The following is a 15,459-nucleotide window of genomic DNA, read 5'->3' on the forward strand; positions in this document are numbered from 1 at the left end:
CCCCTACCATACTATATATGTGAAGTACTATAGCCTGTATCCAACCAGACTAAAGGGGACTTCAGTTTTCTTAAGAGGAGCAGCAATTTCTTCTGATTCACCCTCCTTTTATAGATCCCACTACTTTGACTAAGACCTCAAAGGAACACAGTTTTGGGTGGGGGGTGTCAGTGGACTGCATTGGAAGGGGGAATCTGGAGGGATCACCCCTCCCCTTAAGAAAATATAAGTGCCATTAAGTCTATGGAACTGCATGGTTTGGTACAAGCCTGCATGCTTCTGCCTGTCCCGAGGTATTCTCTCCAGTTGCTGTAGAAAGAGTTATTTCTTAGCACACAGGAATTCATGAAAGTTTTTTGGAGCTTTACAACTACTATTTAAAAACTGGTTTATGGAGGTGTCCCTAGAAGGAGTCTTTTTTAACTTAGAGAAAGCTTTTGTGGTTTTAAATACTTTAGAAAGTATAGCTGTACGGCCACTGAAGAAGGTAACAGACCTGTATTATCTGGACAATCTGGAACTCTAGATTACCAGACAAGGAATGAGAGACTATACACTAATGGAGACTGTACACTTGTTGCATGACACTCTACTTTTTAATTTAAAAAATGATCGATATTTTCAACACTCCAGAACTGGAATATCAGAAGTGCAATATATCAGAACAATCCATGCTTCAGATAGGGTTGCCAACCTCCAGGTCAGTGGCAGATTTACATATAAGCTAAACAAGCTATAGCTTAGGGCCCCACTCTCTTGGGGGCCCCCCAAAAAATTAAAGGAAATAATAATTATTTCACTATTAATATACTTCTTCGTAATTGTATTTCAGTTCAACAATTACTTTGATAAAATACATATTTTGATATGTGCAAATGGCTTTAGATACCTATTAGGTCCATAAATTACCATATAGCATATATTCAGCACAAAAAAACAGTGACAATTTGTTGTTGACAAAAGACAGCTGGACATATAAAGGGCCCCATTACCTTCAATAGCTTAGGGCCTCATCAGACCTAAATCCGGCCCTGCTCCAGGTGGTATAAAAATTGACACTTCTGTGTACAAACTAGTTAAACCCAAAAACTCACACTTTGGGGGTTTAACCTCCAGGTGGTGGCTGGAGACCTCCTGCTATTACAATTGGTCTCCAGGCGACAGAGATCAGTCCCCCTGGAGCAAATGGTTGCTTTGAAAGGTGGACTCTATGGCATTATACCCCATTGAAGTCCCTCCCCAAACCCCACCCTCCCTAGGCCCCACCTCCAAATCTCCAGGTATTTCCCAGCCAGAAGCTGGCAACCCTAGCTTCCGATACAGTTGTAAATGATAAACATGGATATCCACTTTTGCCTGCACAGAAATCTCACGCTCTGTTTTTCTGCCTCTGATAGAACAGACTTGTGTTTAAAGCACTGCCAAACACATGTGGTATATATAATGTGCGTTGATGCCAAAAGGTATTTTCTAGGTATTTTTTCCAGGAGGCTGTGGTCATATGCCAAAGATGGACTGCCATTCCCACCATTCAATGTATTACTCCTGTCAGCAAGGGGATGAGAAGGCCCTGAAGTGGCAGAGAGATGGAGAGGAGCCTGCAGATTAACATTCATGCTTGCCCTGAAAATGGATTTTACTCCTGTTGGCAACATTAATAAATAGCACCCTGTGGGGAACAGAGCTCCTTTTTTTTTAACTGGCTCAAATGGAAAGCTGTTAATGCAATTTGTTATTTTTTTTTTTTTTTTGTAATCCATTGCGTATTTCACCAAAGGAAAAAAGAAAAAAAGCTAACTGGCTGAGGCCTAACACAAACATGGTTTTTCCCCTGAAGCGGAAAAATGGTTTTAAAAATAACAGAACGACACACGCAATCAGTGAGCCGGGCAACAAAGTGGACCCTTATTTGGTATCGCCCAAGGGCCAATTCGCATGAACAAGTAGTAAAGCTGCTGTTTGACCACATGCTCAAATTCGGGCACACTCGGCCACTGCAAAGCCGTTGAAAGCAGGCGGGGCTCTGATAAGGGGGCTCCTGATCTGGTGATGTGCCAACGCCCTTTGGGTACAGTTTTCAAACTTTTGTAACAGGGAATGTGCCTCCAGGGGACTTCTGAGGACCATAGTTCATACTGCTCAGTCCCACTGGCCCCTCAAATGCCCCTGCCCATCCACACTGTAGTTGCCAGCAGTTGTGGGACTAGACAGTGCATAAAAAACAAAAGGAGATATAACTAGAGTTGCCAGCTGCCAGTTGGGAAATACTTGGAGATTTGGGGGGGTGGAGCCTGAGGAGGGCGGAGTTTAGGGAGGGGAGGGAGTTAAATGGAGTATAATGCCATCGAGTCCACCTTCCAAAGTAGCCATTTTCTCCAGGTGAACTGATCCATGTTGCCTGGAGATCAGTTATAAAAGCGAGAGAGCTCCAGCTGCCACCCTAGACATCACAAGGCAACCCTAGACATCACAAGGCCAAACCTTGCACTGTCTTTTATACTGCATGTCACACATCGAGACAGAGTGAAGTTGTGGCAGTTTCTGTCACAGAAGAATGACTAGTTGAAGCATGATAGCACATGCATGCCAAAAATGAATGTTCTTGCCTTCTTCTTAGTCTGGCTTAATTTTTGTTTGCTCCACTCCATTCTGGCCTCTCTGTGGTCCCCATATCCTGACTCTTTTCTGTGCCTCTTTAAATCATGACCTGGTTCAAAATTAACGAATAGCTCCTAAAAAGCATCTCATGAGGAGCTGATATAGTAACTGTCTCACGGAATTGGGGGCACGCATTGATGAGGGCCTAAAAGAGTAGGGTTGCCAGATCCCTCTTTGACATCGGCAGGAGGTTTTGGGGACAGAGCCTGAGGAAGGCGGGGTTTGGCGAAGGAAGGGACTTCAATGTCATAGAGTCCAATTGCCAAAGCTGCCATTTTCTCCAAGTAAACTCATTTCTATTGGCTGGAGATCAGTTTTCATAGCAGGAGATCTTCTGCTATTACCTGGAGGTTGGAAACCCTATAAATGAGTAACGTGATGTTAATTGAACATAAGGTGGCAGATCTATTAGATTATTCCATTGGATTTAATAAAATTTACTTCTGAACATGTATCGCATCAGGCAACATGGGCAGTTTAATATGTTCCTTTACAGTGTACATAGGGTATTTAATTTGCACATGCATTTAAAATGTATGCTGGGAGTGCAATGATGTGTATGAAAGAGGAGGGGGAGTTTTGTTCTACAGTGCCAAACCAGGACAAAGGGGGGGTAGCATTTTTTTCTTAAGCATGACATACTTTGTAGAAAGAGATAATGTGTGATGGTGACAGAGATGATTTTGATAGCCACGAGCACTTCCATACGTGGTGGAAAGGCAAACCGTATTTTGGGAAATGGCTTCCTATCCCAGCTTTGTCAAAAGCAGCCATTTTGTATAAAAATGTAAGTAGTGGTCATAGGCTGAGTCAGACCACTTAAGCAGAGTCTGTGTGAGGGCGATGGGTACTCTTTACAGAGCCCTCCCCAGGCTGTAAGCCAGTTCCCTTGTCCCAGGCTATGATAACATCTCTGAACATTCGTCTACTGTGGTCTTTCCCATCCCTATACCTAGGGTTGCCAACTCCAGGTTGGGAAATACTTAGAGATTTTGGGGGTGGAGCCTGAGGAGGGCAGGGTTTGGGGAGGTGAAGGCCTTCAGTGGGGTATAATGCCATAGAGTCTACACTCCAAAGTGGCCATTTTCTCCAGGTCAACTGATCTCTGTCGCCTGGAGATCAGTTGTACTAGCAAGAGATTTCCAGCCACAACTTGGAGGTTGGCAACCCTAGCCATTGCCTTCCCCAGTCATCTACGCTTCACCCCCAATGAGCTGGGTACTCATTTTACTGACCTAGGCAGGATGGAAGGCTGAGTCAATCTCCATCGCCTGCAGATCAGTTGTAATAGCAGGAGATCTCCAGCCACCCCCTGGAGATTAGCAACCCTACCTTCACCCAAGATCTTTGATTGGTAGGTGCCAGAGGTTATGCCCTAGGACTTACACCTATGAAACACCAGGATAGCCACAGAGTTATAGCTCCTTTTCTATCTCCACTTGCTTTCTTATAAGGCCCCTGCTTAAAATGACATTTCTGGGCCTGTGGTTCAGTTAAGTCTCTCATCGACGGTTATCCCTTCACGAGTAACCATGACGAGAAGTCCCTCTCACCGCTAAGTCAAGTTAGTTCCCCCAGGCTTGCCTTGTGCATGATACTGTCTCTGTGTTCTCAAAGCATGGGGTATGCACTTATAAGTCAGACCACAGCTGATAAATGTGGTGCCCAATGTGGCCTTTCATAGCAAATTCACATGGGAATATAAAAGCAGGCTTGGATAAACAGCTATTTGAAATATAGAGCCAGCAACAGGCGCTTTGGTCTCTTGGGGCCTTTGCATGATCGTATTCAATTACTGCTTGTATGCATTCCTTGTTCAGCTCAGTTCCCCACTCAGTTTCAATCTGCACTGATACTTTCAAACAGTGCATTTTCCCCACTGCAAAACCACATACTGGATGGTAATTGAGTGCCTTCATTCATTCCAGTGTGGTAGCTTTCCTAGCATTTTTATGAATTGGCAGCACAGTAGTAGCTTCTTCTCACCCAGCCGTGGATCATCGTATGCATTCCCCAAGTGAACTGACAGATCTTGCCAGCACTTAAGAAATTAAAAGGAGTGCACATTTTGACAAGCCAATTTATATATATATATTGTGCTGTGCTGTTCATTCCCCTGAGCTGTAGGAAGCTCTAAGGCAGCTCTGTCAGGTTAATTTCCTTATGAGGAAAGAGTTCTGGAGACCTAGGGAAATCCTGTCAGATTGTTCAGTAACAAATATACAAGTAAGGTCATGGACACCTAAAAGCAAAACCTCATATGTGCATCTCCTTAACCTCATCGCTAGCCAGAACCCTCTGATCAAATTTTATAGCACTCATCAAAGTCGGATTTCTAAGGCCATGTACAAACTTGCCTCTTGCCCCCTCTTTTTTTGCAGATGTATTGCTGGTTTCAGATCCCGTTCTGGCACTCTGACTGCTATCTGGCCCTCCCTTAGGCACCCACTCTGGAAACCTCTTGCCATGTCCCTCGTTGGACTCAGCAGGGAGCTTTCAAGGGTGGTATCAGAATGCCAAGAGTGCAGATATGTGACATAACCTTGTGTGTGTGTGTGGGGGGGGGTAGTTCTAAAATACTACCTCTCAGTGGTGTTCTGACCCTCCACCCACCCACCTACTTACAGGCACCCCCCAGGGATTGAATGTACAAATGCCTGGGATGAACTGAGGAAATCTTCCAGAGGCACTTGCAATTGCAAGTAGGGCTGCCAGCCTCCAGGTACTAGCTGGAGAGCTCCTGCTATTACAGCTGATCTCCAGCCGATAGAGATCTGTTCACCTGGAGAAAAGGGCCGCTTTGGCAATTGAACTCTATGGCATTGAAGTCCCTCCCCTCCCCAAACCCTGCTGTCCTCAGGCTCCACCCCAAAACCTCCCACCAGTGGTGAAGAGGGACCTGGCAACCCTAACTGCAAGACATTTTTCCATTGGATTCCAGGGCCTGCAAATGCAAGGCCATGAGATGGAAGGAATCAGTTTCCCATGTGGGAGGGGGTGTCAGAAAATCACCTTTTCTGTCTCTCCTCTGGGCTGATAACAGTGCTGCTGGTCTGGTCACGGAGCAGCTCCACCCACTTAGCTTGTTGTGGCCCCTTTAGCTGTTTGAGCTATGCCCCCCCCACTCTACTCTACGAAAACATGGGCTAGAATGAAACGGTTGTTCATATATAATGTTCCACAAGACTCCTATATATTTTGTTGCTGCAAAAAAACTAACTTGGCTATCTGTCTGGCAATTCGGTGTGTGTCTTAAATAGCAAACAGACGTTGTAGAAAATGATAGCTTATTGTGGCGATTTCCCCCTAGATAATATACATTCTTGCCTTCACAAACACACATTGAAAGACCCGCAAGGGGAAAACAGTGGGGAGGAAAGGGTTCACAAACACGTACTTATGGCTTCTCACCCCCAAACTGATGCCTTCCAAAGCAGTTTTCAGGAGCTAGTTTGATTGTCAGAGTGTAGCTACATGGTACATTGTTTATGGCACTGCCCTGTGTCCTGTCTACAGAAAGTCCTTGGCCTCTATGCCCTGTTGTTGGCCCTCCGTAGTAGCTGATTGGCTACTGTGTGAGACAGGATGCTGGATTAGATGGACCAGTGGTTTGATCTTGCAGGGCTCTTCTAAAGTTCTTATGTGTGTTCAGAACTTACGCCCCAGATGTGTAAGGACCCAAGTTGGATGGGGACCACATTGCACAGGGAGAGCATGCTAAAGCCTCTCCTTTATGGTATTTCCACCACCTGGAACCCCCCTGAGGAGCCACAATTTGCCCCTTTGGGGAAACTTACATTTACTAAAGATGTCATCAACAGGTCAAATAGCAGCAGTTCCCTGGGGCCATGTCAAGTTGGAGAACAGCACAGGGGAGAAGCCACATAATGCAGTCATGATCCATACTGGAGCCTTGTTGTCCTGGGAAATGAGTTCCAAGCATGGAACTTCCAGCAAATAACTGGTACAAAGAATCTGTAAAAATGAATTATGTAGATAAGCCTAGATGGGGAAAGACCCAGTTTAAAAACCACATTCAGCCACAATGTCCAGTGGATGACCTTAATCTGGTCCTCCTCTCTCAGTCTAACCTACCTCACAGGGTTGTTGGAAGAGAGCCACACGTTGACTGAGCGGGCAAGTGGGAAGGATGCACACACACCCCCGCACGCATGAGTCTTATGGGGCCCCACTTGTAAAATATAATGCCAATACTGATTGGATTGTTCTGGTATTCAACAATACTGGGGGGACATCTCTGCAATTAATCTTATGATGGGATATGATCATCACTTTGACCAAATGAATCCTATTTTTCAATCTGCTTGGTAACGTCATTCAATCCACATATTTTCTCATGATTTAGAACCTTCTCACTGCAGCAAAAATACTTCTTTCCAAAACTTGGCATCAGCCCACCATTTCTTATCATTTCCAAGTGGCTGAGTGACCCTTGGAACTTAGCTGAAATGGCTACATTCACAGGCTTAGCAATGACGGAGATACTGTAGAATGCTTTCCTTTCCACAGGTTTGGTACCCATTCGTTAGTTTTATTGATACCCTTTTTGTTTCATCTTGAAATACAGTTTCTTGTTTATATTAGTTGAATTGTATTCTGTATGATATTTTCCTATGGATGAAATAAACATTATTTCAGAATGTAATAAATAAATAGCTTTTAAAATAGCACTGGGGCTGTGTTTCATTTGCTGTAAAGAACTATGGTTTAAAAAAATGATTCTAAAGGATGTGTCACAACAAAATGTAAAACAAGAATCCTGGCAATCCTGTAGAGGTGTCTTATTTATGAGAAGGTGGTCATGAACACCTCGGGATATATGACAGTTTTAAAAAGCATCCTCTCTATCCATTTCCTTACTCCTTCTTAACAAAGCTTCATTTATTTGAAGGTGAAGTGTGCATTTTTACAGTGCCCAGGCCCTGGTGATGCTCCAATCCACACATTGGCCTTCTCACATGTTCACAAAGAAACTCATTAAGGTAGTAACATTAAACAAAATAGCAAGGTATTGTCAAAGACTTTCACGGTCAGAGTTCATTGGTTCTTGTAGGTTATCCGGGCTGTGTGACCGTGGTCTTGGTATTTTCTTTCCTGACGTTTCGCCAGCAGCTGTGGCAGGCATCTTCAGAGGAGTAACACTGAAGGAGAGAGAGACACTGTCCTTCAGTGTTACTCCTCTGAAGATGCCTGCCACAGCTGCTGGCGAAACGTCAGGAAAGAAAATACCAAGACCATGGTCACACAGCCCGGATAACCTACAAGAACCAAAACAGCAAGGAATTTCCCCTTCACCCACGCCCTTAAACATAGATCTTTTAAAAGATGGATTCTTTTTTCTTTAAGATACTGTTTGCGGTCAATTACGCTTTTTTAAATTAAATCTGGATTTATTGGCTTGAGACCAAAATATGTCTGGCATACTTAAAGCTCATAGATCATAAGCAGCTGAATGCTATGAGTGTGTCAGAAAGCGATTGATGTGCTCGTATATTTCCTGTGCATAGGTTAGTTGTAAATTATCACTTTGAGGCTGGGTTTTTTTATATATATATTCCAGAAACATTTCAGGCAGCTGCACCATGTCAATAAAAACACTGACCTAGACTGAATATATCAAATTTGTACAATTATTAGGCAAAAGAAACACTGGGGAGCTTGTAATAAAAGCCTGTGCTAATGAGGAGGAGAATAACTAACTTGTTATATGTGCAACAGAATTCCTGCTGGCATGATTGTAGGAGATTTGTTCCTAATAGCATTTTCGTATTACATAGTGTTATGGATTTGGGGAGAGGGATGACTTGCTAATTGGTGCCTCTAACAGTGCACTCCTCTGCAGAGTTATACCCTTCTAAGCCCAATGGACTTGTGTGTGTGTGTAAAGTGCTGTCAAGTCGCAGCCGACTTATGGCGACCCCTTTTGGGGTTTTCATGGCAGGAGACTAACAGAAGTGGCTTGCCAGTGCCTTCCTCTGCACAGCAACCCTGGTATTCCTTGGTGGTCTCCCATCCAAATACTAACCAGGGCTGACCCTGCTTAGCTTCTGAGATCTGATGAGATCAGGCTAGCCTGGGCCATCCAGGTCAGGGCCCAATGGACTTAGAGGGGGTATAACTTTGCTGAAGATTGCACTGTCAGAGACAATTCTTTATCTTCTGTTTCCAACTGGTGAGAAAGCAAGTCCAGCAATCAACTGGGCAGCCAAATCCAGTTCTTAAGGCATCTCTCTTCATGCTTAGCGAAAGAACGCGCAAACCTTTTAGAATGAAGGAGAGTTGTGAAAGTTTACATCCACTCCCAACTTATCCAGCTGTCAGCCGCCTATGCTCTGGAGCATCTAGCACATGACTAGGAGGAAAGGAGGCATCCTGAGGCAAACCATACACAGGACCAACCTGATGCTCACTGAATGGGATCAGCAGTTTTGCTTCCTGCTCTCCTTTTACTGGGTGATGGAGAGTTAAGGGCAGACTTTACCAGGCAAGTTCTTGTTAGAGGAGACAGTAGCAGAGTTTCATGGTGCCTCTACAGTAATAGACAAGGGGAGTCCCAGTGGCACCTTTGAAACAACATTTATTCCAGCATCAGATTTTGTGAGACAGCACTCACTTCATCAGATTCATGAACATAAGAAAGGCCAAGCTGGATCAGACCAAGGTCCGTCAAGTCCAGCAGTCTGTTTACAGAGTGGCCAGGCACATGCCTCTAGGAAGCCCACAAACAAGACAACTGCAGCAGCATTATCCTACCTGTGTTCCACAGAACCTAATATAATAGGCACGCTCCTCTGATCCTGGAGAGAATAGGTATGCATCATGACGAGCATCCATTGTTGTACTAGTAGCCATGAATACCCCTCTCCTCCATGAACATGTCCACTCCCCTCTTAAGGCCTTCCATGTTGGCAGCTATCACTATATCCTGGGGCAGGGAGTTCCACCATTTAACTACGCGTTGTGTGAAGAAATACTTCCTTTTATCTGTTTTGAATCTCTCACCCTTCAGCAGATGACCCCGTGTTCTAGTATTATGACAGAGGGAGAAAAGCTTCTTCCTGTCCACTCTCTCCAGACCATATGAAGAATGTAGGTATGAAGAAGTGTATGCTTCACACATTTGATGAAAGGAGCTCTGATTCATGAAAGCTTATACTGGAATAAATGTTGTTCGTCTTTAAAGTGCCACTGGACTCCTGTTTGATTTTGCTACCACAGGCCTAACACAGCTACCCCACTCTCTATAATAATGCACAATATAATAACAATAATAATATCATATAAGGGAAAAGGCACCGTTGACCCTCCCTTGAAAATCCCCATTATTGATGGCACTGACTCCACAACTGTTAAATTGCAGAGGGGGACGGGGAAGAACCGTGCCCAAATCAATTCCAAAGCTTGTGGACCAACTCCCAAGAAAATCAGGAGTAAGTTGAGTATGAGGAGCCCCGTGGCGCAGAGTGGTAAGCTGCAGTACTGCAGTCCAAGCTCTGCTCACGACCTGAGTTCAATCCTGACAGAAGTTGGTTTCAGGTAGCCGGCTCAAGGTTGACTCAGCCTTCCATCCTTCCGAGGTCGGTAAAATGAGGACCCAGCTTGCTGGGGGTAAAGGGAAAATGACTGGGGAAGGCACTGGCAAACCACCCTGTAAACATACTCTGCCTAGTAAATGTTGGGATGTGACATCACCCCATGGGTCAGGAATGACCCGATGCTTGCACAGGGGACCTTTACCTTTTTAAGTTGAGTATACGGGAAAGCCTGAGCAGGGATGCAGGAACAAATATACAATGAGCATCCAATTCACAGCAATACCCGTTCAGTTGTACAAAACTGAGCCTGCAGCTCGGGGGGGGGGGGTGAATCTGCCAGCCAAGCGGAAAAGGCCAAGCCAAGTAAATTTTACTTTGGTTTGTGGATGTGCACTGAGGTGCATTCCAAACTGGCTTTAGCAGAGAAGCAGCCAAATTAATCAAGCTCCTCTGCAAGTGCCAGACAATGCAAAATATGAAAAAGGTCAACTTCTAATTGTGAACAAGAACATAAATTGCATGGTCCACTTATGTTCCACGACAATCATGCATGCTGGCGAGGGACCAGCAAGATCCAAAGCATCCCACACGTCTGAGCCTTATGAACCGGAAGCAACAAAGCGCTATTTTCAATCTCCCCAATGAAAGCTGCCTGGAGAGGCTCCCAATCCAATTAAGCAGAGACCCAGTAGCACCTTAAAGACAAAATGCAGAAGCTTTCGTGTGAGTCAGAGCTCGCGTCATCAGATGCAAGGAGCATTCATCCAAAGCGACTACCTTTATACTTAAGAGTTCAGGCAACAGAAATGGGGTGGGGGAGTGGGGAGAAGTTCCAAGAAGAGGTGGGTGATCCACTTTGAGTTCCACTGAGAAAGGTGAAAATGGGGCACATTTTAAAAAGGAAAATAGTGGAAAACAAGACTCAATCCAAAAGCAACCAGCACCACTCACAATTGTTGATACATAGGCAAGATATGATTGAACAATTATCTAATTAAGGAAAATACAACATGAGAGGTGAAAACGTTCAGCAAGGCAGTATAGAGACAGTACAATGCATTAAGATCTGTAAAAAGGAGGATCTCCCCCCAGCCTTGAATTTCCTTGGTTTCCTCACTCACTCAGCTGCTAAACTCTCAGCATGACACACACATACCCCCACCGTCTCTTGTACCAAGCGAAACCATGATGCTCAGTCCTTGTGGTCCAGTAGATTGTCAGCTGGAATTAGACCTGTGCGAGAGCTGAGTTCATCTCTGCTATGCTTTGTGCTGCATTGGCAAGTTTCTTTTTCAGTGCTGCAAACAATACTGGCTTAGTGAAGTGTGATGATGTTGTAGGTGAAGACAGTGGCCTGGATCCACCAGGACATTTCCCTAGATGGATGTCTGCCTGCACAGTGTGACTTTTTATCACCTCCCCCCGGCAGCCTAAAATGCCCCCTGAAATGCTTTGGAGGGAGGGGAGCAAGTGACAATATTCCGGTGGCTACAAGATACACCACTGCTTGCTTAGAGCCATGGGTTCAGGGCAGAGATGAGACTCAAGTCAAAGACTTCTTGATACGTTGCAGCTCAGACTGGCCACTTACTCACCGCTCTGTCTCACCTACATTTATGGTAATTGGCCCCTCATACCGCTTTCTAAACCAGGTGGAAATCTCAGTCCAGCCATGGACTTGGCGGCACCATCTTGGCCTTGGCTCTGCAGACGATCGCGTTGGCCTACCTTGCAGGAGCGTTGCGAGAGTTACTGAGATGATCTGTGTGAAGTGCTTTGAGTAGTTAGAACAATTTCACCACTACCTTTCCCCCACCCACCCCCAGTGACCCCTACGCCATGCCCAGAAGATGGCCCGGGTGCCCTCCCTTTCATGATCTGCCTACGGTCACAGAATCGGCATTGCTGACAGACGGCCATCCAGCCTCTTCTTAAAAACCTCCAGGGAAGGAGGGCTCACCCCCTCCCGAGGAAGTTGTGGGGAAGTGGACTATGAACGCCACGCATCCCTGATCATTCCAGATTTGACAGAAGGGAGGGGAAACTTTCAGGGCTTTTTTAGTTGGCTAAGTCAGGCTTCTTCCTCCACTGTTTTTTTCTTTCTTTCGAAGGACAGGAGGGTTTCCTGGCGTCCCTTCGAACGCTTCTCCCTCCCCCAGTTGTAGGGGAGGGACGATACCCACTCATCGACGTTTGCTGGCACGCCGAGGAGGGGGGGGGACACGTGTCTCTCCGCTTCGCCTCGTCGAGCTAACAAATGCCCCCCCCCCCGCTTCCCCACGCCGCCCATTCCCGATTGGTCAATCGCCCGACGCGTCCGAATGAAACGCTTAGCCCGGTTTCTCGGATGGGTGGGAGGGGGCGGCTGGCGAGCGGCCAGGGGCTAATCGCAGGGCAAAAGGCCCTTCGGTGAAACGCAATTAACGCCCTCATTGTCAGGCTGCAGAGGGTGCTGGGAGTCCAAAGGGGGGGAGATAGGAGACATTCTCTGTATCCCCCGGAGAGATCCGTCGGAACAAGAAAAGTCTACGGAAGGGAGGAGATCTCGGATGCAATTGGCTCGAGCTTTGCCCGGAGGGTTGTTTCGTCTGGAGGTTGGGGGTTTGCTTTTGAAACTTTCCTGGTTTCTCGCTTGCCCTGCCCTGGGTGGCCCAGGCGAGCCTGATCCCGTCAGATCTCGGAAGCGAAGCAGGGTCAGCCCTGGTTAGTACTTGGATGGGAGACCACCAAGGAAGACCAGGGGTGCTGCGCAGAGGAAGGCGCTGGCAAAGCACCTCTGTTCGCCTCTTGCCTTGAAAACCCCATAAGGGGCCGCCATAAGTCGGCTGCGACTTGAAGGCACTACACACACACACACACACACACACACACACACACAATTTCTCCTTTGGAAGCCGCAGCCGCCGACGGTCCGAAGGGTTGCTCAGAAGGATCGCTTGCCCCCTTTCCCCCCCCCCCAACCACAAGTCCCCGCCAGATATCGCCGACCCCGGACGCCTTTGGCGCCGCCGGTGTCGCTCGGGGGAGAGTCGCCTTCGGGATCGCCGGCGCTGCGGGGCTCCTCGCCCCCAGGAAGGAAGATCGGAGGGGCGGCGAGCAAGGGCGAGGCTGCCGGTGCCTGCTGGAAGAGAAGGCTCGCCGCTGTAGACGCCCTGGGAGTTTCCCGTCCTCCAAAAGAGAGGGACGGGACGGTCCCTGCCCCGTTTTTCCAGCTGCTTGGCAGAAGGACCCGAGCAGATCGCAAGCCAACCCGTGCGAGGCGGGAGCAGGGTCTTCACGGGGAGGAAGAGTGGCCCCAGGAGAGGAGATCCCGCTCCGTGCCAAGGAAGACCCTCTTGCTTTTGGTGGACGTGGATTTTGGTCGGAATCGGGTTCCATCACCCTTTGGGGAAACGATTGTGGCTTCTCTCCTAAACGAGTGAGTTGAAGATTACAGCCCCTCTGTTGGGATGGTGGTGGGGGTATAACCCGGCAGTTTGTCAAAGAGGGGATTGTCAGGTCCTGCTTGCCACTGCGTGTTGGGCTGTCCTCCTGCTCCAGTGCCCAACTCCATGACCCTTGGGCTTTCCCAAGGGTCTGCAGGTGGCGTGTTGGAAAACCAAGACGCAATTCAAAGACGACCAGCCCAAAGGCTAAGGCAATCGACTGATGACTTCTTTGCTGATCCAGGCTCATGGGTGGCTGCCGCCGAGGTTCTCCTGAGATGCTGGGAAGAAACATCTCGAGCTGTTTCCTGAGAGGGAATGTGGTTCTCTTTTGCTCAGGCGCATAGGAGGACTGATCCTCACCCCACCAAGAGACTGATTTGTGTACACATATGAGCACCAAGGAAGAAATTCTAAAGAGGAAAATGTACGGGGAATTATTAAATTCAACCAATGCAACAGATCCTCACCTAAGCATTCAGACCAACTCTCCTTACATAGGGAGCACCCAGAGACCCGTCAGCTCTTCCACTTTTTACATGTCCACAGCCAGGGTATTAAAAGAAGGTGAGATAAATAAGCCAGATCTGGTGACTTACATTGTTCTGTTCTTCTTCCTGTTCTTGGGTGTGACAATAATTGTACTTTTTATTAACTGCCAGCTGAAAAATTCTTTTTTTGCCACACTACCTTATGACAGATCACTTCGAGAAGCGAGAAGCCCCTGGAAGACACAGGCTGTTTAATCCTCAGAGCTAGAAAGAAAATGCCTGGTATAAGCTTTGGTATGATGTATAAGGGTGTTACGAACACTCATACTTGTATAAAAATAATGCTATTTCTCTTTGTGACTGGTTGGATTCAACCATGTATAAATAACAGGCTCTCTCCTAAATATCAACACAGCATTCTCTGAAGTACTAGGAAGACGCTACTTGTCAAGTTATGTTTGAGGCATGGCTACCAATAAAAAGATTTCATATGGATTTGCGTGAATAAAACATTATCACAATTCACTGATGTATGTCTAGGCAGGGGAGGATTGACATATTATCTAACAATCGCTCCTTAAAAGTATGGGCACAAATTTTGCAAGACAGCATTCCATTGCTATATAATGTTTGTGTTGACAAAGGTATGTACTCACCTCTGGTGGCACTACTACCTGTGCTTGTGAAATCATCATTTAAAAAAAAATTGTCTTGAGTCTCTTGACATCTCCATGCCAAGAAAACTGGGAATTTTTTTACACTGGAAAAACCTCTGGTTTTCATACTAAATATATATATATGGCAATAAGTTTGAAAGAAATTTATAAAAGCGAACATTCTGAAACCTCAGGTCTCGTTTGGTATTTGCTGTGTTCATATCAACTGGCAATACTGAAATCTTGTTCTACAATTATCAATTTTGGGGGATTATCATTTAGTTATTGTAATTTTTATTACTAATTGGGTCTGCGGTCCTGCAAGCTGTTGAATACAGCAGCTTCATCCCCAAAATATTGAAGCATTAAGCTAGAAGATCCCTCCAAATTTTTTAAAAAATCAGCTTCATCCCCAAAATATTGAACCATTGAGCTAGAAGAGACCTCCAAATTAAAAAAAAAATCAAAATCTGCCTTTTCAGCCATTGCTATTCTGTGCTTTAACTCCAAACAAAGAGATCCCATAACTTTTTTTTCTCATTTGATATTTTATGCAGTCACCATTCAGATGGCTGATTTGTTTTTTTTTTAAAGTTAAACCTGCTGCTAGTGTCATTTTTAAAAATCAATTAAAGAATTCATGGGTTTCCATTAATCACATTTAAATATTGCC

The 15,459-nt window shown here is 45.9% G+C and overlaps 1 protein-coding gene across 1 annotated transcript; it reads left to right on the forward strand.

Annotated features, from left to right (window-relative positions):
- The first annotated feature begins 13,957 nt into the window (after window positions 1–13,957).
- SMIM32 (small integral membrane protein 32) lies at window positions 13,958–14,533 on the forward strand. The gene is given in 2 exon segments (XM_056866146.1): window positions 13,958–14,009; window positions 14,012–14,533. Coding segments are annotated over 2 exon segments (426 nt in total). The 3' UTR covers window positions 14,386–14,533.
- Window positions 14,534–15,459: the final 926 nt, after the last annotated feature.

Source organism: Euleptes europaea, chromosome 1 (genome assembly GCF_029931775.1).
Source record: "Euleptes europaea isolate rEulEur1 chromosome 1, rEulEur1.hap1, whole genome shotgun sequence".
Taxonomy (NCBI): domain Eukaryota; kingdom Metazoa; phylum Chordata; class Lepidosauria; order Squamata; family Sphaerodactylidae; genus Euleptes; species Euleptes europaea.